Consider the following 27,284-nt stretch of genomic DNA (forward strand, 5'->3'; position numbering starts at 1 on the left):
TCAAAAGGGGAAAAAATGAGAAAGAAAAACGGAAACCTAATAATTTTTTTTTACTTTATTATTTCCAAATTACATGTAAAATACTTTAACATTCATTTCTTAAAATTTAGAGCTCCAAATTCTTTTCTTCCCACCTTTTCTCCATCCAATGAGAAGACAAGTAATATAATAATTGATTATACATATAAAGTCATGGCAAACATATTTCCACTTTAGCCATATTGCAGGAGAAAACAGGCAAACCCCTATCCCTCAAGAGAATAAAGAAATTTTTAAAAGCATGTTTCAAGCTGCACTCAGAATTCATCAGTTCTCTAATTTAAGGTGGATAACATTTTTCATCATTAGTGTTTTAGGATTGTCTTGACTCATTGTATTATTCAGAGTAGCTAAGTCTTTTATAGTTTATCATAGTTATGATATTGTTACTGTGTACAATGTTTTTCTGGTTCTGCTCACTTCATTTTGCATCTTCTCATGTAAAATTTTTCTGAAACTACCCTGCTCATTATAGAATATGATAGTATTCCATCACACTCACATACCACAACTTATTCATCTTTTCCCTAATTGGTGGACATCCCCTCTATTTCTTTGCTGTGACAAAAAGAGCTGCTATTTTTGTGCATACTGGTTCTCATCTCTTTTCTTTCATCTCTTTGAGATACAAGACCTAGAAGTGGTATTGCTAGGTCAAAGGGGATGCACAGTTTTATAGCCCTTTGGATATAATTTCAAATTGTTCTGAATGATTGGATTGGTTTATAATTCTTTTTTTTTTTTTTTGATTTTTATTTAATAATTACTTTATATTGACACTCGTTTCTGTTCCGATTTTTTTTTTCCCTCCCTCCCTCCACCCCCTCCCCTAGATGGCAAGCAGTCCTTTATATGTTGGATATGTTGCAGTATATCCTAGATACAATATATGTTTGCAGAACCGAACAGTTCTCTTGTTGCATAGGGAGAATTGGATTCAGAAGGTATAAATAACCCGGGAAGAAAAACAAAAATGCAGATAGTTCACATTCGTTTCCCAGTGTTCTTTCTTTGGGTGTAGCTGCTTTTGTCCATCATTTATCAATTGAAACTCAGGTCTCTTTGTCAAAGAAATCCACTTCCATCAAAATATGTCCTCATACAATATCGTTGTTGAAGTGTATAATGATCTCCTGGTTCTGCTCATTTCACTTAGCATCAGTTCATGTAAGTCTCGCCAGTCCTCTCTGTATTCATCCTGCTGGTCATTTCTTACAGAACAATAATATTCCATAACATTCATATACCACAATTTACCCAGCCATTCTCCAATTGATGGGCATCCATTCATTTTCCAGTTTCTAGCCACTACAAACAGGGCTGCTACAAACATTTTGGCACATACAGGTCCCTTTCCCTTCTTTAGTATTTCTTTGGGATATAAGCCCAATAGAAACACTGCTGGATCAAAGGGTATGCACAATTTGATAATTTTTTGGGCATAATTCCAGATTGCTCTCCAGAATGGTTGGATTCGTTCACAGCTCCAGATTGGTTTATAATTCTAACACAACATTAGCGTCTCTATTTTTCCATATTCCTCCAGTATTTGTCACTTTCTCTGTCACATAAGTCATTCTGGTAGATGTGAGGTGGTAGTTCAAAGTTGTTTTAATTTGCATATCTCAGTGATTAAGAGCATTTTCATATGACTAAAAATAACTTTGATTTCTCCTTCTGAAAGTTGCCTGTTTATATCCTTTGGCTACCAACTGGAGAATGGCTTTTATTTTTATAAATTTGACTTAGGCTTCATTTTTCAAATATATAGAAAACTTTCTTAGAGAAACTTAATATAAAAATTTTTCCCATTTGCTGTTTTCTTTCTAATTTTGGCTGCATTAGTTTTGTTTGTGCAAAACCCTTTTAATTTCATGCAATCAGAATTATCCATTTTCTTCTAAGAAGCTACACTTCTTAGAAAGGAGAAATTGCTATAAGAGATTGGTAGCTCTTTTCAGGTACTGTATCTATCTTTAAAGGTGATATGACTTGGAAAATTGCAGAGAATGATCAAAAATTTAATTCAGACAAACCTCATTAAAGTTTCAGGCTAAAAATGAATCAACAACATGATGAATATTTCTGTATATTACTAATAAAGTTTGTCATGGTTATGATATTGTTACTGTGTAAAGTGTTCTTCTGGTTCTGCTCTCTTTACTTTGCATCAGTTCATTTAAGGTTTTTCTGAAATACTTTTTGTATCATTTGTATTTCATATTCTTCTAACTGATTTTGTTAGATTATGGTTTTTTTTTTTTTTCAGCTTTCAGAAAATGTTATTGGGTGAATGAAGGAATCTTCTCCATCTGGTCCAAAGAATAATCTGTTCATCGTATAGCACGATACTATTCAATCACAATCATACAAATTAAGGAGGAGCTACTCTGAGAAATTTGTTCAAACAAGATCTTTTATATAGTTAACATAAAAGACAGATGCAGGGCAAATGAAGCCGTAAGCAGGTGAAGAGATACTAGCTTTCATATCTCAGCTCTACAAATATAGTAAAAATGAATGATATTCCCCAATTTTTTTTTCTATGCCAAACCATATAACCAAAGGATATATTAAATAATTAGAAAAAATAACAAAATTATCTTGGAGGAATAAATACTAAGATTAAAAATAAAGGATAAGGGAAAGAAGTAGGAACCAGAAATGACTTAGAGCTGCTATGAGAATTCAAACTCTATTACAAAGTAGAACTAGCAAAACTACCTGGTAGTGGATAAGAATAGAAAACTTGATTTGCAGACTTAATTGGATAAATAACACTTAGAAATAAATGTATACAGTTGTTTTAATGCTACATAAATTCAGGGGCATAAATTGGTAGGACAAGAACTCTTCATTCTATGACAACTAATAGGCAAACTGGAAAGCAGTTTGGTGCAAAAAAAAAAAAAGCCAAATAAATAAATAAATAAATGAATGAATGAATAAATAAATAAATGCTTATAACATATAATACAATAAATTTCTGGTATGGGTTTTCATGCTATTCTAATTTAAAATATATAGATGCTTTGTGTAAGTGTGAGAGAATCTTAGTATATGTTATATTCAGGGAAATAATTTTCTGTGTGCAAATTCCATTATAGTTCAGTTTAACACAGTTATCAAGCTTGCCTTTGGTCTCCTAGGTTAGCTAGTCATTTGTTCTCCCTGCAGTAGGACGCAGTATTTTTTTTTTTTTTTTTGTCAGATCCCAATTATAATCCTTTGGATTCAGAATAAAGCCACCTCTTTATCTGATATTATGGGTGTGTGTGTGTGTGTGTGTGTGTGTGTACACGTACACACGCACGCCTGCCCCATGAGAAAGTAATAAGATTAGAAGAGAAATGCAGTACTACTATTGTGGAGTGCATTTTCTTTCTTTCTTTTTTTTTTTTTTTTAATTTATTTTTTTAATAACTTTATTGACAGAACCCATGCCAGGGTAATTTTTTACAACATTATCCCTTGCACTCACTTCTGTTCTGATTTTTCCCCTCTCTCCCTCCACCCCCTCCCCCAGATGACAAGCAGTCCTTTACATGTTAAATAGATTACATTATATCCTAGATACAATATATGTGTGCAGAACCAAACAGTTCTCTTGTTGCACAGGGAGAATTGGATTCAGAAGGTATAAATAACCCGGGAAGAAAAACAAAAATGCAAGCAGTTTACATTCATTTCCCAGTGTTCTTTCTTTTGTAGCTGCTTCTGTCCATCCTTGATCAATTGAAACTGAATTAGATCTCTTTATCCAAGAGAACCACTAGTGGAGTGCATTTTCAAATGCCAGTGAAATTATTTTTTGCTTAGTTTCTTACTCACCCTAATTTTCTATAGACCAGTTATTATGCACAAAAATGTTTATATGTTTATTTATATGAATGTATGACTTGGACTTTTTGTATCATTTGTATTTCATACTCTTCTAACAGATTTTGTTGAATTATGCCTTTTTTTTTTTTCCAGCTTTCAGAAAATGTTATTGGGCGAATGAAAGAATCTTCTCCATCTGGTCCAAAGTCTCCAAGTACCTTTCGTGGTTATGATTCTAAAGGTATTTCCAAAATTTGACCTTTGAGAGATGTTAACAGAAAATCATAAGTGAGGAGATGAGATATGGTAATATGAAGAGTCCATTTGAAAAAAAAGGAGACCCATTAGATTTTGAATTATGTCTTCTTCCCTCAACTAGTGATATGTACATTCTAATCATTTAATAAAATATCTGAATTGAACTGAATTATGTGTGCTTTTGCCTTTTAACCAACCTTGGGAATTTTTGATTCTATTTGAATCCAATAGAAAGATACCCTTTGAAGTTTTTTAAATTTCAGGTGGGTTTCCTTTCACTTCTTTGCATCTAAAAAGTCTAATTTTTAATCCATATTCTGTGTCCTTTCTCTAGCTTTGTAACCTCCTTAGGTTTTTTTCTCTTTCTGTTAAGTGAAGACAGTGTTCTTATCTTATAGATATATTGTAAGGATTTAGAGGTTAATAGTTACTAAATACTTTGAAATAAAAAAGCATTACAAAACTACTATTATTTGATCTAATTGAAGTACCATTTAAAATGTAAATTTGTTTTTTGAATTTTGAAAGTTGGAATTGGAATTACTTCTACATTTTACAAAATTCAGTATAATTAAAATTATTATAAATCAATAGAAGAATAAGTTTTCCCTAATATGCTTTGGATCATTCATAGGAATGTGATTAATTTCAGATAGTATATTCAGATATTTTATTCAGTAGTTCCATTTTGTTCTTCATTTTACGGAGAGAAAATAGTACATTTTCTTATCCATTTCTGTCTTTTCTGATATACACACTTAATACTGATAGAGAAGTACAGAATTTGAGTGAAAGAGATGTTAAACATTAAAGAGATATTACAGTAGTTATTAGAAAGCATTATATGAGAAAAAACAAGTAAAACAGTATTACTGTGCTTCTTCATTATCTAAAAATCTGATGATGACAATTGTAGATGTTGGTTAACTCTTTTTGTGCCACTGGGAAATCAGAGAGGTTGCTGGCCTCTAGAACTAGAGAAATAAGAACCAGACTTGCACTGCATGTAATAGGGGATATACCCTGTTTTTTTCCTATTTGTATAAGTTGAATTCCATTACAATTTATTCTAAAGGAGCTGTCAAGTTTTTCTTAATGTAATGTTCAATAATTCAAGTGATATTTAATAAAAATTAAATTTCTTCTTGATACTTTTTTTACTTATGTAATAACTTGGTTGTACAGAGCCTGGAAATTTCCTATTACCTTATAAAGTTTTCATAACTGAGTCATAGAAAGGGTATACAATGCTGAAAGTGGTGATTGTTGTTTATAGTATCGATCAGTCAAATGGAAAGATTTGTCTCAGCATTATATCAGGTTAGCTCAGAAAATAACTTTTATTTAGTAAGTGGCTTTCTCTCTTGTTTGCTTCATTTCCTAATAATTCTTTTTATTTGATCCTTATATAAAGGAGACAAGTTGATCCATTTGGGTGAGGTTTTTGGATTGTGCTTTGTGAAAATGGGTGGATAAAAAGTGGTTATGGGCAGCTAGGTGACTTAGTGGATAGAGAATGGGCCCACAATCAAAAACACCTATTTTCCCCAGTTAAAATTTGACTTCAGACACTTATTATCCATGTGACTTCAGGCAATCACTTAAATCTATTTTACTCATCTGGAAAATTAGTTGGAGAAGGAAAAAGCAAACTTTTTCTAGTATCTTTGCTAAGAACACCTCAGATATCCTGATATGACTAGATAACAACTTCAACAAACTCTGTAGTTCTAGGCTTAAATTTCCCTAAAGAATTTTTTTATTATAGTCTCCATCTAACCAATAGTGTGAAGACAGGTAAAACCTGACACAGAGTTTGGTAGAAGTATGTGGGACATTTGATAAGAACTGACGTCAGAGCTCTTCCTCTATTTGCTATCGACTTCCAAAAAATGAAAACCAAAAACTTGCCTGAATGATTGTTCTATAAGAGACATAGTGTTTGCCCATTGTGATGCCAGTGGCACTGTTATGTATTACTTCACTAAGCTTCTTGGGTGCAGATACTACTTTGTTAAATCTCTGACTGCCAGGTTAGAAATTTCAGAGGGCTGACAACCCCTGATTGTAGCCCTGGTATGTATGCCATTCTTTGAGATGCTTACCTGCCGTCCTATTCATTGTATGATGTTGGTCAGGCCAAATGATTTCTCTTAACTTCACTTTTCCTCATCTATAAAATGGAATAACACTAGTTAAAAAGCCTTTGTAAACTTTAAAGTACCATATAAATATGTTATTATAAAATTCTGACACATGCATTAGAATCTCTAGATCAGATTAACAGTTTGATATGCCAAATGTGGCTCGTGACATTAGTTTAGTGACAGGGTGGCTAGTATTATAGGTGAGAATAAATGAGAACAGAAGTATCCCATTATCCTTCTCTTGGCTGATTCTTCCTCTAAGAACTTAACTTGGTTCATCTAGGAACCTAAGATTTAGGAAAGCATTTCTTCAAAATGTACTTCAAATGGTTCACATTATCTTTCTAATAGATTTAACTTAGAAGTTAAGGAAAAACAGGTTCTCTTAGTGACTATTGTCATTCTGTCTTTCCCTCTTTGGGAGGGAGTTAAAAGACTTGGATCTATCTGGAGAGGCTGTTGACTATTTCTTTGGATTGTTTTAAGAATAAAAATTGAAACTAGCTGCTGATGATTATACAAAGCTTATATAGAATTTTTCCTCTTGAGCTTTTAAAAATGGACACTTGAGCTGAAATAATGGTTTCACTAAGATGCTGAACAATAGGTTTGAGCCTTTGCTTTGAGTCATTACTTAGGTAGTATTGTGGGTGGAAAATGGGAATCTTTTTATGGCCAGGATTTTTATCAGCCTTTACCATTTTTCTCAAAGTCAAGCAGATGACAAATACATTGGATAAGAGTTGAGTTTTTAGAATTAATTTATTTTTCTCCTGGCATACTTTTTCATAGACTCTTGGCCTGTGGTCTGGGGCCACTTTGCATGATTGAACTGTAAGGATAATGCTTTTGAGAAATTGAGAGCCTTAGGCCTTTTATACATGTGAACTAAATATGTCTATAGTAAATTATTTTTGAACATAGAATTTGTGTTGTAGGAGAGGGTAAATTTCCCCTGAAACTATTTTTTTGCTAAACTTTTAACAGACCAATGGCTCGTTGCAACAAATGCTTTGCATATTAAATTATTTTTAGTAAAATAATAAATTCTGCGACACCCAAAGCAGACAATGATGCCACTTTAATGAATATATTCTGAAGAATTTGTGTTCTTGCTGTCTCTTTGCTTTTTTTTTTTTTAAACTCTACACCAGTTTATACTCTAACCCCATGCTATTGACATCTTTGTTTCTTGTGGAGACTGTACAAAAAAATCCAAAGCTTTTTATAGGAATATTTGTCTACTTTTGAGTAATATGTTTTACCTGTGATTTTTAACATCCATTTTGAAACATTGACTTTCTCCTACATTGATCTCTTTCTCTTTTGAAATATCTGGTGAATTCAAATGTTCCATATTTGACTGCTTTTTTGGTGAGGAAATTGTGCCCCAATAATCAGTGTGAAGAAGGAAGTGTAGGATCAGGCAAAGAGAGGAGAAGGTATTTGTTGATTTTTTTTCTCAGCCTCTGAAAACTAGAGGAAAATGATGAATCTGAGAAAAGACAAATAACTCACTTTCATTATTATCCCACTGTAAATTTCTCTAAATTTCTTGTCATTGTGAAAAATAGGAACAATTTATGTTAACTACATTACAGAGATAGCTAAGTATTTGGCAGGATTAAAATCGGCAGAAAACCAATTTGTGTAGGAAATAGCACAGCCCCAACAAAACAGCATTAATTTAGGTAAACAAATGCATGCATACTTTCTAGGTTACTTTCTTCAGGGAACTGATCCTCTTGGTCTACCATTTCCAGACTTAGTCATAGCCCTACATGAAGGGTGAACAGTAAACAAGTCTCTCAGTTTTATCTGTTTTATAAATAAGATATGACTTGGCCTCCAGGATTTTATAGTCTAGGTAGAGTAGTTAGATGTTCACACGTGATTCAATACAGTTTGGAATATGATTTATATGTATAGGATAACTTTATAATTCAGAGTGCCAAAAAATTGAATTCATAATTCTCTGCCTCATTTTGAATTCTGATTATTTGAAAGTTTTTCATTATGGAGAGCTCCACTCTATATTCCCTTGTCCTTTGCATGTAGTGGAATTTGTTTTGACCTTGAAATAGAGAATCCAAGTTTCCTTTTTTTTCAACATCATGTTTTTTCAGATATCTGAAGACAGTTAATATGTTTCCCCTCAACTATCTGTTCTTTGGGTTAGCATCTTATTTATGTGCTCTGGGCAAGAATTATACTTTCTTAGAACTCTGTCTTCATAATACATGAATATGTGTTATGCTTGGGTGCTCCATTTATAAGATAGAGAAGTTTTTTCTTATGATGAAATTTCATCTCTTAAATCTCAAGTGCAAAACTCAGTATATTAGCACTTATTTTTTCTCATGTTTTCCTTTAAAATTTTTTTGTCTGATTTTTTTTCCCATTTACACATAAAGATGTTTAACATTCAGTTGAAAAAAATTCCAGATTTCTCTCAAATTCTTTCTTTCCCTGACCTTGAAAAGGCAAACAATTTGATATATGTGTGCAATCATGCAAAAAATATTTTCATATTAGCCATGTTGAAAAAGAAAACAGACCAAAAATAAACCAGAAACAAAAAAATAGAGTGAAAAAGAATGCTTTGATCTGTGTTCAGACTTCTTCATATCTTTCTCTGGAGAGAGGTCACATTTTTCATCTGAAGTCTTTCAGAACTATATTGGGTATTATGTGGTCAAAATCGCCCAATAATTTATAAAATTGATCAATGTTATGATATTGTTTTTAACTATGTATTGTGTTCTTCTGATTTTACTCACTTCCCAAGTTTTTCTGAAACTGTCCTGCTTATCATTTCTTATAGTATTACATCACATTCATATGCAACTTGTTTAGCCATTCCCCAGTTGATGGGTATCCTTTCTGTTTCCAGTTTTTTGCCACCACAAGAAGAGCTGTTATAAATATTTTTGCACATGTAGAGCCTTTTTCTTTTCCTTTGTTATTTTTGGGATACAGACTTAGTAGTGGTAATTTTGGGTCAAAAGATATACACACTTTTATAGTCCTTTGAATATAGTTCCAAATTGTTTTCTCAAATGGTTGGACTAATTCACAACTCCCCCAATAGTGTATTAGTGTACTAGTTTTTCCACATTCCCTCAAGCATTTGTCATTTTTTCTTTTCTGTCATATTTGCCATTTTATTAAGTAAGACATAGTTTCTCAATTGTTTTAATTCACATATATTTAGTCAATAGTGATTTAGAGCATTTTTTCTTGTGACTATAGATATCTTTGATTTCTTCGAAAACTGCCTGTTCTTATCCTTTGACTATTTATTAGTTGGGGAATAGTTTGTATTTTTATGAGTTTGGCCATATTTCCTATACCTATTTTGGAAATAAGGTCTTTATCAGTTAAATTTGTTTTAAAATGTCCTCCCTCATTCCTGTTTTTCTTCCAGTTTTGGCTGTATTAGTTTTGTTTGTGCAATACTCTAATTTAAAAAAAAAACTTTTATTTTTAAGTAATCAAAATTATCCATTTTACTTACTGTGATCCTCTCTAGCTCTGATTTGGTCCTGAATTCTTCCCTTATCCACAAATCTGATGGGTAAACTTTTCTTTCTTTTGCTTTTTTTCTCAACAGTATTTTATTTTCCCCAAATACATGTAAATATACATAAATACATGTAAAGATAGTTTTCAGCATTCATTTTTGTAAGATTTTATATTCCATATTTTTCTCCTTCCCTTCTTCACTTCCTCCCCAAGATAGCAAACTATTTGATATAGGTTTTAACATATAAAATCCTTTTAAACATATTTTCACATTTGTCATGTTGTACAAGAAAAATCAGACCAAAAGAAAAGAAAACACAAGAAGAGAAACAAAGGTGAAAACAATGTGCTTTGATTCATATTCAGTCTCCATAGTGCCTCTTTTGAGACAGATGGCATTTTTTATCCCAAATCTGTTGAAATTATTTTAAATTACTGCATTGCTGAGAGTAGTTAAGTCTATCACAGTTGATCATATAATCTTGTTGCTGTGTACAGTGTTCTCTTGGTTCTATTCACTTTTCTAATTATCAGTTTAAGTCTTTTACAGGCTTTTCTGAAATCATCCTGCTTATCTTTTATTATAGAACAATAATATATTCACATACCATATTTAGCTATTCCCTAACTGATGAGCATACACACAATTCCCAGTTCCTTGACACCGGAAAAAGAGCTGCTACAAACATAGAAATGTTTGCACATGTGGATTCCCTTTTCTCCCTCCCCCCCTTTTGTGATCTCTTTGGAATACAAAGCTAATAGTGATATTATTGGTCAAAGGGTATGTACAATTTTATAGTTCTTTGGGCATAGTTCTAAATTGATCTCCAGGATGGTTGAATCATTTCAAAGCTCCACTGTCAAAAGCATTAGTATCACAGTTTTCCCATATCCCCTCCAACATTTATCATCTTTTTCTGACAAGTAAAATTCTCTATGCTCCTCTACTTTTCTTATGTCATCTGTTAATGACTAAATTATATACTCATTTTGATCTTACCTTGGCATATGGTATGAGATTTTAGTCTATGTCTAATTTCTAATCTGCTTTCCAGTTTTCCTAGCAGTTTTTGTAACATGGTGAGTTTTTGCCTCCAAACCTTGGTTCTTTGCATTTATCAAACACTAGATTACTTTAATAATTACTGTTTATTGTGTAATTCAATTGATCCAGCACTGTTTTTTGATCAGTATCGTATTCTTTTGATGACTATTGTTTTGTCATATGGTTTTTTAAATTTTAATTTTTTTCTAGTAATACATGTATATTAAATTAAAAAAAACACATTTTCTTATGAATCATGTTGGGAGAGAAAAGTCAGAACAGAAGGAAAAACCATGAGGAATAAAAAAACAAGAAAAAGAAAAAAATGAACATGATATGTCATATAATTTGAAATCTCATACTAATAGGTTGCTTTCCTTCAATTTTTTTCATTCATTACACTGATGTTCTTGACTTTTTTTTTTTTGTAATAGCTTTTTATTTTCAACATTCATCTTTACAAAATCTTGTACCAAAATTTTCTCCCTCTTTCCCCCTCCCTCTTTCCCTGGACAGCAAGTAATCTATATGTTAAACATGTGTCATTTTTCTATTCATATTTCCACATTTACCAGGCTATAGTAAAAAAAATTAGATCAAGAAGAAAAATATGAGGAAGAAAACAAAAAGCAAACAAATGACAAAATAGCTGAAAATGCTATGTTGTGATCACATTCATTTCCCACGATCCTCTCTGTGGGAGGATCTTTCCATCACAAGTCAATTGAAATTGACCTGATTATCCTCATTGTTGAAAAGAGCCACATCCATCAGAATTGTTCATTATATAATCTTGCTGTTGTTGTACATAATGTTCTCCTGATTCTACTCATTTCACTTAGCATCAGTTCATGTAAGTCCTCCAGGACTTTCTGAAATGATTGTTTCTTATAGAACAATAATATTACATAACTTTCATATGCCTTAACTTATTCAGCTATTTCCCATCTGATGGGAATCCCCTCATATTCTAGTTCCTTACTGCTAAAAAAAGAGCTGCTACAAACATTTTTGCACATGGATTTTTTTCCCCTTTTTTATGATCTCTTTGGGACACAGGCCCAGTAGAAACACTGATGGATCAAAGGATATGCACAGTTTGATAGTCCTTTGGGCATAGTTTCAATTTTTTCTCCAGAATGTCTGGGTCAGTCATCTATTCAGAGATTTGGTTTCATGAGGTTTTCGAGAGAAATTGGAAAAGCTCAAGCAGCTTTCTGGCTTCATTCTACCATCTTGGCACCACCTCCAGAATTTTTTTTTTATTTTCTAGTATACTTAAAGAACACTAGAAAAAAAAATTCTGGAGGTAGTGCCAAGATAGTACCTTTATCTTTAAGTACTTCTTTAAGTACTTCATCATCTCAATTGTCAGGAGTTATAGTTTTGTTTCATTATTGCCTATTATCATTCTTTAATTTTTTTGTCTTATTGCTATAGCTTTTATTTCTGGTATAATACTGAAAAGTGGTGATAATAGACATTCTTCATTTACCCCTTATATTTTTAATAAGGCTTCCGGTTTTAATCCCATTGCAGATGATACTTGTTCAAGGTTTTAGATAAAAAGTATTTATCATTTTAAGAAAGGCTCCATTGTTTTTCTCTCTGGAGCATTGTCTTTTATCAGAAGCACTTTTCTGAATCACTTGAGATCATCATAATTTTTGCAATCTTTATATAAATCCCATTTGTTCATATTATATGATTTTTGCAGTAAATGTATTGTTGTAAGCTCCTTACTTATACTTAAAATTTTTGAATCATTATGCATCCTCCCCCCTGTATTTTTGCTATCCTTGGTTGATAATGGGCTGAAGCTTGAGTTGATGCACTGAGATCCCAAGCATGTGAGGCTAAATAGTAATTGGACCATACTCTATTAATATATATGCTTGGAGAAAGAATGGCCCCTGCCCACTCTTTGTGTAAGTCCTGATATGTTGTATAGGAAATGACAATTTTGGTGGGTGGAGGCAGAGGGGTGGAGAGAGAAGCGGAGAGAGACTGCTGGCTGGCTTCTTGTCATAGCTGCTCATATTGCTATCACAATCCCCCTTCACCTCAAAAAGAATAAAGATTGAAGATTTTCCCTTAACCTTAATTACTGATTCCGGCTGATTTTAAAATACATGGTCATCACAGGTTGAAGTGTTATAATTGTATTTGTGACATAGAAGTAATTTGGGAAAACTTTCCCCCAAACAGTTTATAGCCTAATAAGCATTAATTATTTTCTAAACATTTCACTTGTGAGTCTTATCTTCTCAGGGTTTTTTTCTCAAAGGTGTTCTTTATAGCTTGTTCAGTTTCTTTTACTTTTTAGGATAGAATTATTTAAATATTCCATTTCATCTTCTATTGATCAAGGCAGTTCATATATTTGTAAGTAATCATCCATTTCACTTAGGTTGTTACTTTAGCTGGCATATAATTGAGCAAAGTAGTTTCTTTAATTTCATTTTCATTGGTGGTATTTCCACCCTTTCTCCCCCACTCTAATATCAATTCCTAGTTGTTGTTTTTTTTAATTTAATTAGGAATTTCACATTTTTAGTTTTTTCATTCTTTTGACTTTTTTTGTTTCTTGATGTCTCACTAGTTTCTATTTGCCTACTTCCAATTTTTAAGGAATATTTTCTTCAGGGAGTTTTTGTATCTCTTTTTTCATTTGATTAATTTTGCTTTTTAAGGCGTTTTCTTTTTTTTTTTTTTTTTTTACCTCTTTTACCATTTGACTAATTTTGGTTTTTAGGATGTTGTTTTCTTCAGTATTTTTTGTCTCTTTTTTTCTCCTCAAATTAATTCTCTTTTAATGCTTCAATTTTTTAAACAATTTTTTTGCATCTCTTTTGTTTCTTTTTTCTAGGAATTCTTGTTTATCTTGTTTCTAATTTGTACATTTTCTTTGAGGCATTATAGTTCTTGTGTTTTTCTGAGTTTTATATCTTTGTCATTTTTGGTCACAATAGTAGCTTTTTACAGTCAGTTTCTTTTTGTTGTTGTTTGCTTATTTTTCTAGCCCATTTCTTGACTTTGAACTTTAAATATGATAAAGTTGGGCTCTGTTCACCTGGTGTGCTTTGTGGTGTCTCAAACTTCAAATGTTTTTGTGCCAGTATTTTTAGAGCTAGTTCTGGTGATCTATAAGTTTTCAATGTCTCCATGATAGTGTGATATGGGAAGAGGTGCGACACTGTTCTCCTAGTTTGTGCTTTGTTCTTTCCATAGTAACTTCCCTTGCAGACACAAGAACTAGTGTTCTTCTCTGTCCTGCAACTGTAACTAGATCTACTAACTTCATTGCATTTGCAAATGATTTTCTTTTCAGAGATCCAGAAGCAATTATGGACAATGGAGTTTCCAAATAGTGCTTAGCCCTGTGCCCAGTTCTGGCATAGGGGCCTCCTGTGATTTCTTTTAGACCAGTTGACCAGATTCACTTGGGCTGAGAGATTTCTTAGCTGCAGTTGACACCTGGCCCACCACTTATGTTGCTGCTGTGTCTGCTTTGGGTTGGCTTCTATCCCTGTATCATGGTCTTCTCCTTCTAACCTCTTTAGTTATCTTGGATGAGAAAAATGTCTCCCCCCAACTTTGTATTGTCTTTTTCATGCCAAAATTCCACTTGACATTATTTTAAAGTTATTTTGAAGTGATATTTTATTTTAAAAAATTACCTGTAAAAACAATTTGTAACCTTCATTTTTATTATTTTGAGTTCCAAATTATCTTCTATTTTCCCTTCCCCCTCCTCATTCATTGAGAAGGCAAGCAGTTTGATAAGGTTATTCATATAGAAACATATAAAATATTTCCATGTTAGTCATGTTCTAAAAGAAAAGACAGACAAAAAACCCCAAGAAAAAGAAAAAGAAAGCACTATATTTGGAATTGTAATTTTTCTGTGGATGTGGATAGCATTTTTTTTCATAGGTTCTTCAGAACTGTCTTGAATCTTTGTATTGCAAAGAACAGCTAAATCTTTCATAGTTGATCATCATATAAGTGAGAATGTTCTTAAGAGGAGAAATAGCTTTGATGGAATAAGCTGTAATTCCTTTTGGAAAATACACATGTGCAGGTTTTACTGTTCTTTTTATAATGTCTTTTTTTTTTTAAAAAAATAACTTTTTATTGACAGTTATAATGTCTTTTTAGAAACAAGAGTTTTTATTTTGGGGAGCATAGGAAACAACAAAATCTTAACTCCCTGTGTTTTCTAGGTAATAACGTAGTTTAACTCAGTGTTTATAAGGAATCTATTCTGTGCAAGGTGCTGTGCTCAGCCTTGGGGGAAAAAAGAGTTCTTGTCCTCAATATATTGGGAAGAAAAAGTATGTGCACACTTAAGTATAGCACAGCAAAAAATTAATAGGGAGAGACCCCAAGAAAATCACAGATCAGAAAAAGTTTAGGGGAGGTGGCACCTGAGCTGAGCCATAAATATTTTGATAGGTGAAGGTGGAGAGCCTTTTGGCATATGAAATAGTTTGTCCCAGTGAAGGAATTTGGAAAAGACTTTGATGACTTTAGTCAGAAACCTGTAATGCACACTTATTAGAATTAAGATCCTTAAGACTTCTGAATGACTATAGTAACAGGATTTGCAATTTAAAAATATTTGTTCTGAAGTCACAAACACCAGCAACAATGTTGTTCAGTTTGTTGCTTTTTGGCTAGAATTACTTAAATGATTTTCAATGAAGAGCAAGGAAGCAGAGCTTGGTGGCTTTCCTTACATTAGTGTGCCAACACTAGAGTATAAGTAGTCCAATTTGGCAGGAATGTTTGTGAAGTATTTGTGCAGGGGAGATATATAAAATGGGGCTGGAAAGGTACCTGGGGATTGATTGTGTAGTTCCGTAAAATGGCAGGCTAAAGAGTTTGTATTTCACTGTATATGGGTAATGGTGAGCTTCTGCAGGTAGAGTAATATGGTCAGATCTATGCCTTAGGAAGATTTTTTTCCTTATAGGGAAGATTGAAGATAGGAAGGACTGGAAGTTAGGGAGCTTAATAAGTTAATTGAAGTAGAAGTGGTAGCTATGTGAATGTATAGAAATGGAAAATGAGAGATGTGGAAGTAAAATCACTATAAGACTGGAAAACTGGTTGGTTTTGTGAGAGTTGGGGAGAATAAAGAGCCAAAGTGATTCCATGCCTATAAACCTCGTGATTGCAAAGATGGTAGTTGCCTCACAGAAGTGGGCAGTAGGTTTGAGAAGGCAGACAGGTTTTGGATGGGAGTTCATGAGTTGTGTTTTGGACATACTGAGTTTGAGATGCCTGTGAAACACTGTTGGTGTTCTGAAGAAAGAATGAATCTTAAGAGTTTGTGTTAAAGATAGTTTGGGCATTCTGATAAAAAATTCTGGACCCCTTCTCAGAATGACAGTTTAAAGTACATAAAATTATATGCATAGGATTCTGAAGGTAGGACATTATATAGAAATGCAGTTATAAAAGTATGAAAGAGGGAGGGAAGGAGAAAAGAGAGAGGGAAGAAGTAAGAGAGAAGAGCCTATTTAGAGGAGGACAATAGGACTAGGATACAACCATGGAAATACTCATGCTAATAGGACAGAAGGTGAACAATGATTTTACAAAGACTGAGGAGCAGTCAGGAAGGAGAAAAATAAATAGCATTATCTTTCTTAAAGAAGGTTAAGTGAGGCATGAGACCTTAGAAAGATTTAGGTGACTTTATTCAGAAACCTGTAAAGCACATTTGCTAGAATTAAGATCCTTAAGATACTTCTCAATGAAAAGGACAGTAATAGAATTTACAGTATTAAAAATTGTTACAATCTGTGCTGAAGTCACAAATGCTGGCAACAACGTTTTCCAGTTTGTTGCTTTTTGGCTAGAATTACATAATGATTTGCAATGGAGAGCAAGGAAGGCAGAGCATAGTAATTTGGTGGGTATAGGATTCTAGACTGTTGCTTTCCTTACATTAACGTGTGCCAATTCTAGCATTTGTAAAATGTGTTAGGAATAGCAAAAGCAAAATATCTTTGAAATATCCATGTCAGTTTGATTCAATTTAATTACATATTTTTTATGCTTGAATGTTTACAGTGTTTCATTTATGCACACCCCCTAAAAATTTTGACGGAAACCTCCGTATACTGCAGATGAAGTAAAACAGGGAGAATTCAGTAACGCTATAGTAAATTTTAGGGACTATTCTTGACTGTCGTATCGATATATCGATTAGAACCTTATTCTTTATTAGTCATCTATTGTTGTAACTTATTTTTCTATCAATGCAATAACTTTCTTGGATACAGAACAGTTTTTATTTTTCATGTTTTTGAAGAAATTCTTCGGAGAATAATAGATTGCTTTGTTTTATTGGGGGAAAAATGAGTCAGTTTTTTTTGTTGTTGTTTAAAAAGAACGAATAATGCTATTTCTGAATCAGAAGTATAGGTCATTTCTTTTGGGATGTTAAAACACATATTTCATTTAATTAACTTTAATTAAAAAAACTAATATTTGCTGAAAGCAAGCAATTATATAACCTAGGATTTTGTTTAGGGAATTGAAGGAATTTAAAAGGTGTTTGATAACATGGCATTGAAATGAAATTCATGGATAGTAAATATGTTGTCTGACCCCACACTGATGTCAGCCTTGTTTCTGGGGGAATCTGCTGCCAGGACAGGATGATGATATTCTTTTAAAAAAGAAATTATATTTAACTTTTCTTCCTTCCCTTTTCCTTTTCTTGGGCAAGAATAAAAAGAAAAGCAAATCTCTTGTGATACATTAGCACAATATTTCCATAAGGCCATGTCTCATTCTCTGTATCACTTTCTGTGTCAAGAAACAGGTAACACTTTTCATCAATAGCACTCTGGAATCAATGCATGAATCAGTGTATTGAAGTTTCATCTTTATTATATTTGCTTGCCCAATCCAAGAGCATTTAATATTTTTCCAGTTGCTTAGATCAGACTTAATTTGTGTGGAAAGTGTTTTGTAGTTTTGCTCATAAAGTTTCTGATTTTCCCTTGGCAGATAGATTCCTAAATATTTTATACAATCAGTAGTTACTTTAAATGGAATTTCTCTTTGTAACTCTAACTGTTGGGTTTTGTTAGTGAGATATAAGAATGCTGATGACTTTTGTGGGTTTATTTTGTATCCTGCAACTTTGCTAAAGGTGTGGATTGTTTCTAATAACTTTTTAGTAGAATCTCTGGGGTTCTCTAAGTATACCATCACATCATCAGCAAAGAGTGATAATTTGTTTACAAATAATTTTTAAAACAACCTGTAAACATTGCCTTTGCAGTTTTTTAATTTTTTTGGTTCTTCTTTCTGATTTGAAGATTATATAAAAGCAGATTCAAAAGTAGGAAATCATCTGTATGTTATCTTTATTATTCCCTTGGCTTTCCATATGGAAAATATGCAAGATTTTGTTTATTGGAACCAGAGCCTCCCTCATATTTAGTGTAATTTGAAAGGTACTTAATAAAAATGCTGTACCACAAAATGCCATTCCCTTCATCATGTTAGTTGCTTTAACTGTATCCCCTTTGTAGTAAAGTATTATGTCTAGATAGTAAATGTTTATGTTATATATTATCTGGGAAAGAAAGCTGTTATCAGTAATTGGCCTAGTATTCTCAGGTTGTTTATACAGATCAGTGTTTTCAAATAGTCAAATGAATTTGTGATTTCATTCATATTCAAGTTCATTTGATACAGATTGTAAACCAACCATTTCTGTCTATCTTTTGAGACAATTTTAAGTAAGATTATACCTTACTTTATCACTCAATTGGGGAAAAAGCTCTGAGGACTTGGGAGCACCCATTTTGAAGAAATCAGCATTAAATAGTGTAGAGAAATCTTCAAGACAAATTTTGGCAGTTCTCTAATTTTACATAGGTATCTGACCATGCCTATTGGACAATATAAAACAAGTGCATATGGGTCGTGTGCAATTATAATTTTAGGGGCTGCTCACTGATCTTTTTATAATTGTATAGTATAATTGTAATAACTTAGATTATTTTAATAATATATTTATAACATTTTGGAAGATTTTAGTCTGCTTATTTTGATTAAAAAGATTTACCTTTTCAAAAAGACATCAATTCTTTTTTTCATAAGAAAGCTTTTACTTTGTGTTTTAAAGATAGTTTAATTTAGCTCCATAAAATTAATTCTTGTTTTTGTGCTTTGTCACATTAGGTTATGTTCTATACATATTGTTCTCTATGTAATTTGTCATTAAAGAATCTGAGTATTGTAGTAGAAATAATAGTAGATTGGTATTCAGGACCCTGGGTTGTAACCCTGGCACTGATACTAATTTTGCTGTGTGATACTGGGCAAACCAGCTATGGGAACTTTCTGAGTTTCAGTTTTCTCATTTTCAAAATGAGAGATTTGGGTCTTAAATCTCTTGCAGAGCTAATAATCTGTGATTCAGAGTAGTGTTAAACTTTTCACATAAGTATGTGTATATGTGCACTTATTCACGCACACTCATATATATGCATAAACACATATGTGAAAGTATCATTTTATATTTACATGTAGACATATATAATTGTTTTAATACTTAATAGGTAGATATCTTTAAATAATAGACTTCTGTCCTTGGAACTTATTATCAATTAACTATAATATTAAAATAATTACTCATGTTTAGGATGCTTGGAATTTCATATATGGATATATTTGTTTATATAATGTGTATAATGAGAAATAAAAATGTTTAAAAAGTTGGTTCCTAAATTACAAATATATATATGTTTAGTCATGTCTGATTCTCCATTGGGAATTTTCTTGGTAAAAATATTGGAGTAGTTTTTCATTTTTTTTCTCCAGGTCATTTTATAGATGAGAAACTGAGGCAAACAGGATTAAGTGACTTGCCCTGAGTCACACAGCCTGTAAATGTCTGAGTATGGATATGAACTTAGTAGATGAGTCTTCCTGAGTCCAGACCCATTACTCTCTCAATCCACTATACCATCTAGCTGCCAAAAGAATGATGATGATGATGATGATAATTTAATATTGACAAAAGTTTGGAAATGCACAAAATATACACATAAAACTTTTACTTATAAGTGTTTTTGCTTTAAGAACTCTGTTTCTTTAAACTGATCTCACATATTCTCAGTGGTTCAGTGTTTAGATACTGTGCTTAGAATAACTGCAAACAGAAAAACACCAATGGTAGCTGTAAGATAAAAAATAGATTGTAGGGATTTAAGGGAAAACAGTAATTAAAAGAGCACTGTCAGGGTTGGTAGATCTAAATTTAAATTTGCCAGCTGTGTTTTGGTTTTGGGGGGGCATATGCAATTCAGGTGCTTACGTGTCTTGCTGTCTCCCCATGATATCTATTTGCTCTGTTATGTACCTAAAATATATTAACATTTAGCTGTTTTCTGAAACACTGCCTCAAGAGGCGAATGCTTGCATATTTTAGTACCCTGTTGGCTTGCAGGGAAAAATGTAGTCTTAAGAATTTGAAGCTGATGGATTTTTCTCCCTTCCTTCCTTCCTTCTCCCTTCCTCAGAACAACAAACAATCTGATATAGGTTAAGTATATGTGATCCTTTTAAACATTTCCATGTTTGTCATATTGTTCAAGAAAAATTAGCACAAAAAGGAAAAAGAAAAAGGAAATAAATGAACAATGAAAATACTATGCTTTGATCCATATTTATTCTCCGTAGTTCTCTCTTTGGATTTGGATGGCCTTTTCCATCTCAAGTCTGTTGGAATTGTCTTGAATCACTGCATTGCTGAGAAGCACTACATCCATCACAGATAATCATCACTTAATCTTGTTGTTTCTGTGTACAGTGTTCTGGTTCTGCTCACTTCTCTCAGCATCAGTTCTATAAGTCTTTCCAGGCTTTTCTGTAATCAGCCTGCTCATCATTTCTTAAAGAACAATAATATTCATTATATTTCACATATCATAACTTATTCAGCCATTCCTCAATTAATGGATATCCACTTAATTTCCAGTTCTTTACCACTACAGAAAGAGCATTTTTGCACAGATGATCTTTTTTTATGATCTGTTTGGGATATAGGCCCATTAATGACACTGCTGGATCAAAGGGTATGCACAGTTCCAAATTGGAGCAATATTTTTTAGAGGTAAGAGAGATAGTAGTGGGAAATAGGGGAAGAGAGATGTATAAACAAATTCTTAGCATTTCAATTTGCATTCAGTATGCACTAACTTCCATATTTTTGATGTTTTCCTGTTTTGCTTGACCACTATCATTAATTTGTATACACATATTTTAAAAAATCTGTGATAGTCACTTACTAGTACTTGGGCTTGGGCTGTATTTAATATAGTGACCTTGCCTAATTTATGAGTTGGAAATGACTTTAGGGGTCTTGTGTACTTCAATGGAGACCTGAACACGAATCTTATCTACAGAAAACCTGACAAATGTTCATCATCTGTTTGAAGATCTCCAATAAGGGAGAACCTACTATCTCCTAATACCATTTCATTTTAGGATCTCTCTAATTGTTAGGTTATTTTTCTTTACGTCAAATCCTAGATCTGATTTTCTGAATCTTGCAAACAATTCTTGTTAGAAGATCCTGCCAGTCTGATCCCTGGGACACAGAGCAAGACTTTTCCACATGATAACTCTTTAGATATTCAAGAACTAGCAATCATCCTTTTTTTGTGTTTGTGGCTTCACCCAACCCCCATATCCTTAGGAATACAGTCCTGGGGTAGCCAGTTGTGAAATTAGTTTGTGAAACCATTTGTAGTCCTTATCACTCTTCTGTGGATACTTTCTTTCATTGTCTTTGTTTAAATTGACTCCTATATTTGATTTGATCAGAACAGAATATAGAGGGACTATTCACAGGTATACAGAGACAAAACAGCCCTACATGTGCAGATATTTAGGTGCATAGAGAACATGCACAAAATATATACAGGCTAATCATATGAAACCACATAAGTTAGCCCAATTATGTAAGAAAGGGAGAGTTTAGAAAAAACTAAACAGAACCACAGTTTCTTATTTATCAGTGTTCCCCTCCTTACTAGAATTCAGTGAGATTGGCAATACTTTTTAAATAGAAATTAAGTGTTTACTTGAGGAATTTTTCCCTTTTCAGTTCTTCTGTCTAATGTTACAGAGTGATTTCTTCTTGGGATTTCCATCAGTTATAGTTAGTTGAAATGATATTAATTTGTTCTTTCTTTAAATTGAAAATGAGTAAAATTAAGAATGAAAAGGAATTTTTTTTAGTAGTTTACTACTTTTGAGGTGAAATAACCAAAGAACTGATAAATATTTCTCTTGTGTATATATGGGTGAGATGGGAGAAAGATGGGTTAAATGGCAGTTTAGTGAAATGGAAAGAATGTTGGCTTTGATACTAAAAGACCTAGGTTCAGATGTCAGCTCTGTCACATGCTCCTTCAGAAAGTCACTTTCCTTTTCCTCTCTGCCTCATTTTCTTCATCAGTAAAATGTGGGGAAAGAAGTAATTAGCAGCCTTTAAAGTGTCTTCTATAGTCCTTCCCAGGAAAGAAGCATTTCATCACCATAACCAATACATTGATTGCGTTGGTATTTAATTAAATGGTATTTAAAATATTTTATACTTAGCGTATTTCATTTCAGCAATGAAAGCATTAAGGTTCATTTTATCTTTTCTTGTCTAAGCTTTCACAGCTTTTTTTTTTGTTTTGTTTTGTTTCAGTGTACATTGTTGTAATCATTGTTTGTAATGTTTTCCTGGTCCTGCTTGACTACATCAGTTTATATACGTCTTCTGGGGCTTCTTCTAATTCTTCATAGTGATTTCTTTCAGGATAATAATATTTTATTGCATTCATTTCCCTTGATTTCTTTAGTTGTTCTTTAGATGAAGGGTACTTTTTTGGTTTCCAGTTCTTTACTATTTTTGTTATATGAACCTTTCTGTCTTTGACAGTCACCCTTCCTTTTGGTTGGAGTGTATGCCTGATAAAAACCAATATTATAAAAACCTGATTAAACCAATTTTTATATTTTACTCTTTCTTTTCTTCTTAATCTAGTATTTTGCTTGGACTTACTGATTTTTTAATCTTTAGTATATTTTTATATCCCTCTTTTCCTATTGCTACCAATGTAGTTTAAGCCTTCATTACCTCTTCCTAAAATACTTTTACACCTTCCATCCTCTCTAGTATCTTTTTTTGCCAACTACTAGACTAATCTTTCTCCTATCCAGGTCATACCATTTCTCTCCTGAAAGCCTTTCAATGACTTCCTATTGCTTACTGAATAAACATTAAAGCTCTTTTAGCTTTTCTACTGTATTTACTACACCAGTCACATAATCACAAAATTTAGAATTTAAAGAGATCTTAGCAACCATGTTGTCCAAGCTATATTTCCTTAAAGTATATGCCTCTTCTCTAATCAAAATAGTTTTTCTGCCTTTATGTCTTTGTTTTTACTATTGCTTGTGGCCAATCCTATCATCATTTCAACCTGTTGTAGTCTTGTCAGTTCTTTAATGCTAGAAATTAATGTTTTATTTCATTTTCTTCCCTGATCACTTGATTCTCTTTCTTTCTTGCCCCAGCTGACAATGATCTTTTCCTTAATCCATTTCATTGCATTGTGTTTGTTCCTTTATTCTACACTCAGAAGGCATTACTTTATATTTTGGTTTGGTATTTGTGTAATCATCGTTCCATTAATAGATTTATGAGTGTTCTGGAATTGTATCTTAACTTGGTCTTTCAATTACAGTAATACTCCGTACACAGTATTTAATACATATTTCTGAATTAAATATTTAGTATAATGTCTTTTTCACCAGTGGCAGATAACATATAAATGATATAATCTTTTGTTCCACATTTTAAAATTCAGACTCCACATAAGCAAGGTTCTTTCAATTTTAGTTAGAACACTGATTTTTAAAGTTTTTAGAGTATTATATTCATAATGTTTGAATACAAAGAAAATGAGATGGGTCTGTAAAGGAATAGTCTTTCCCCTCCTAAAATGTCAGTTGTAGTCTTTTACTTCTAGCTGTTAATTCAGCTCAAGCCATATAACTCTTGACAAATGATGGAATGTTAGTAAATATTTCATATTAAGGAAGATAGAGATGAGAAGTAAAAGATATAGTTCTTTGAGTTGGTCTTTAACTTAAAATGTCATTTTTATTCCTTTCTGAATTATCTTTGTCAATATTGGGACGGCAAAGGGCTTTTGAAGATTGAGTATTGTGGAAAGCCCTGTCTTTGCTCTGATTAAACTTTTTTTTTTTGGAAGACACTGTTATAATTCACAGGTGATTATTAACTATTGATCATTGAAGTTTTGTGGAAGATCCATATTTTTAGGAAGATATGTTCATGTGATGTTCTAAACAATAAAACCATTCTAAGAAAATTTTCTTTTGGAGAAAAAGAAAATAAATCTGGGGCATATAAACAATGACATTATTGGGCTAAATTGGAATTCACTTTGAATCCACTTAGTTATTAGGACAAGTAGTCTTAAACTAGGTTTTCAGAAGAGGTGAAAATTTTAGTTTAAAAATTTTCCACTTTATTAATTTTAGCTTGTTTAATTATTGTAATGGGGGTCCTTCACAATATTTCTGTTTCCCATAAATAATAACTGACATATCACATGAAGACCCTGAGATATAATAAAGAGCATTTTTATGCAGCGTATTATGTAAGCCTTAAAAAATTTGTTTTATTGCCTTTTTTTTCAGTAGCTACAAACCTATATCCAAGTATTTTTAAAACTCATCAAATGTCAGACTAGACAGATTAAGTGTATTATAGTGCTTTTCTTCCTGAAGACTGACTGTTAGTTCTTTTGTTAGTTAAATAAGAGATAACTTCTTAAAAGCATTTAATCTCTTACTTTCCGGGGAAAAATAGACAAGTATTATCAATTCATGTTTTTGTATTTCCTGAAGGTATGCTTTTATGTTATATATTTAAAACAAAGTGTTTTTTTTTTTAAGTAGAATAAGAGGAGAGAAGTTCTATGATGTAGTACAAAAAGTATTAAACTTGGAGTCAGAGAATTTGAGTTCTTGGCTCTGTAACTGGTTTTGCAATTCATTGAGTTAGTCAATAAGCATTTGTTAAGAGCTGACTGTGTTGCTATGCATTTTATTAAGGATTGGGGATGGAAAGAAAACTAAGAGAGTACCTTGTTTTTGAGACTCTTACTATTTTTTACAGAAGACAAAATGCAAAGCATAGAACTTGCTTCCACATCATAGAAGTAGTTATTAGAATGTTGTACTGTACTCAGGAACTTTTATTGTTCATTTATTTGTCTTATCTAACTCTTTATTGTTAGGATTCTTACAAGGTGCTAAGTCAGTGGAATTGATGAGAAAATGATTCTCTAATTTACATGTACTTAGTACTTACTATAATTCTACAAGATTCACACCTTTAAGAGAGAATATATAAGGAGGAGCTCTCAGGGCCAAAGATTAGAAGCCCACCTAGAGGACAAGCCTTCATTCCACCTTTGTGTTGCCCGGAGACAATCGGAGAGAGCTAGAGGAAGAAGCTGGCAGAGGCAAAGGACTAGCGGCAGGAACCAAAGAGAAATAGGCCTCTAAGAAAGCTAACTGGGCCCAAGGAAGGAGACAAGACTTTGAAGGACACAATAAAAGATTTGGACTTTAACTCCTGGCTGCATTTGGGGTCATTACATTGAACTAAAACTAGGGCTGCCTCTAGAAGCCCTCCAAGAAACCTGCTTCCAACATTCCTTTTTTTAGAGAAGAATATCACACTTTATGACTCTAGTTAGGATTTTATTGGCAAAGATAAGGGAGTGGCTTGCCATTTCCTATTCCAGGTTATTTCCAAATTATAAAACCAAGGCAAACAGGATTAAGTGATATGCCCAGGGTTACACAGCTAGTAAATGTTTGTGGCCACATTTGAACTCAGAAAGATGAGTCTTTCTGATTTCAAGCCCAGTGGAGTTTATTTGCTGAAATCAAGGACAGTTGGGATCAAATGTTGTTGGTTTACCCTGGAAAGAGAAAGTGGGCTAGATTTTCTTTAGAATATTGTACAGTGTTTTTGATATTTTTCATCTGATTCGTGAATGATGGAATACAATGTAGTCAAGATGTAAAAAGATATTTTGTCATGTATTTGTAGATTGATTACATTGAAAATAGTTTCCTGTGCTTATGAATTATCTTTATCAGAAGCAAGTTTGTATAAAGTCATTATTTTGCATAAAGATGTTAGACATAAAGCTTAATGGTTCACATCTCTGGATTTCTGTTTAGATTTCATTTATTCCTTTTAAGAACAATCAGAATGAATTAAAAATTGAAAGAGATGATATTTTGTAATTTGTACCTGTTACATAATCCATATTTGATTAATCTTTTGGTACTTTACCAGATACATGGTTGGTATGAATTTTTCCTTATATCCGAAATAAATAAGGGAGGATTAGACACAAGATGAAGTTTTGGTATCTCTTGAAGCAATCTATCATTTATCATTGCCAGTCTGTCTCTAAAACTTTGTAAAAGGTAACATTTTTGATATTTGTCACCAAATTTCAGCTCCCACAAACAGGTATTTGAAAATCTTAACTTTCATATAGGGATAGCAAGCTTTAGCCTAGTATTTGCAATGTATGTAGCACGTGCAGTGCATTAAAGAATGAAAATGAAAATATGTTATATGGAATAAGTTTTTACCAGTAAAGCTTCAGGCCATGAAAATCCCAGTGAAAGGTTGTCAGCTTTCATTTTATGGGGGAAAATCTAAATTTTGATATATATTTGCTACCAAGTATAAATCTAATCAGCAAGCAAAGAACATTAAGTGTTTTATTTTGCTAGTGGCAGCAAAGAATGTAATGATGGATATAATATAGTTTAAATTTATTGTTGAAGCAGCATTTTCCTTTACCCTTTGCCTGTATAGAATAAAAAAAAATAGGTCTTTGTCTGTTTCACAGCCAAAATAGGCAATTTGTATATCGCGATTTCCTAGAACATTCAAAAACTTGTGACTATTTGGAATGGTGACTAGAACTACACTAAGGAAATAGATCTCCATAGAGACCCACTATCACTGTGTTCTGGGTATTTGTTACATGATAGAGAAACTGTTATCAGTAGTTATCTTTCATTCTCTTTATCTTTGAAGATAGTTCAAGTTGGTACTAAGGAGTTTTTCATCCACTGTCCTTGATAAAATGCATCATTCATCATACTGGACCATAAAGTATTATCATTTTAAAAATCTAAATAGAAGAAAAAAAATCAGATGCTACTTGAAAAGTGAAGTGAAAAGAATAGATTTTTGTTTCTTTAGGATTCCCTTGTTTCCTCCTTTCTTTATAAAATGATGAAATTGTGGCTTTTTTTGTTTTTGTTTTTTTCAGTTAGAACAG

The 27,284-nt window shown here is 32.5% G+C and overlaps 1 protein-coding gene across 2 annotated transcripts in view; it reads left to right on the forward strand.

Moving 5' to 3' along the window:
- The window catches only part of CHCHD3 (coiled-coil-helix-coiled-coil-helix domain containing 3), a 336,173-nt gene that overhangs the window by 11,733 nt on the left and 297,156 nt on the right, over nt 1-27,284 (forward strand). For both annotated transcript variants that reach the window (XM_052000966.1, XM_052000967.1), the window contains exon 2: nt 4,015-4,102. In XM_052000966.1, coding sequence (XP_051856926.1) covers nt 4,015-4,102 — 88 coding nt within the window. The remainder of the gene's footprint in view (nt 1-4,014; nt 4,103-27,284) is intronic.

This window comes from Antechinus flavipes, chromosome 5 (assembly GCF_016432865.1).
Source record: "Antechinus flavipes isolate AdamAnt ecotype Samford, QLD, Australia chromosome 5, AdamAnt_v2, whole genome shotgun sequence".
NCBI lineage: Eukaryota > Metazoa > Chordata > Mammalia > Dasyuromorphia > Dasyuridae > Antechinus > Antechinus flavipes.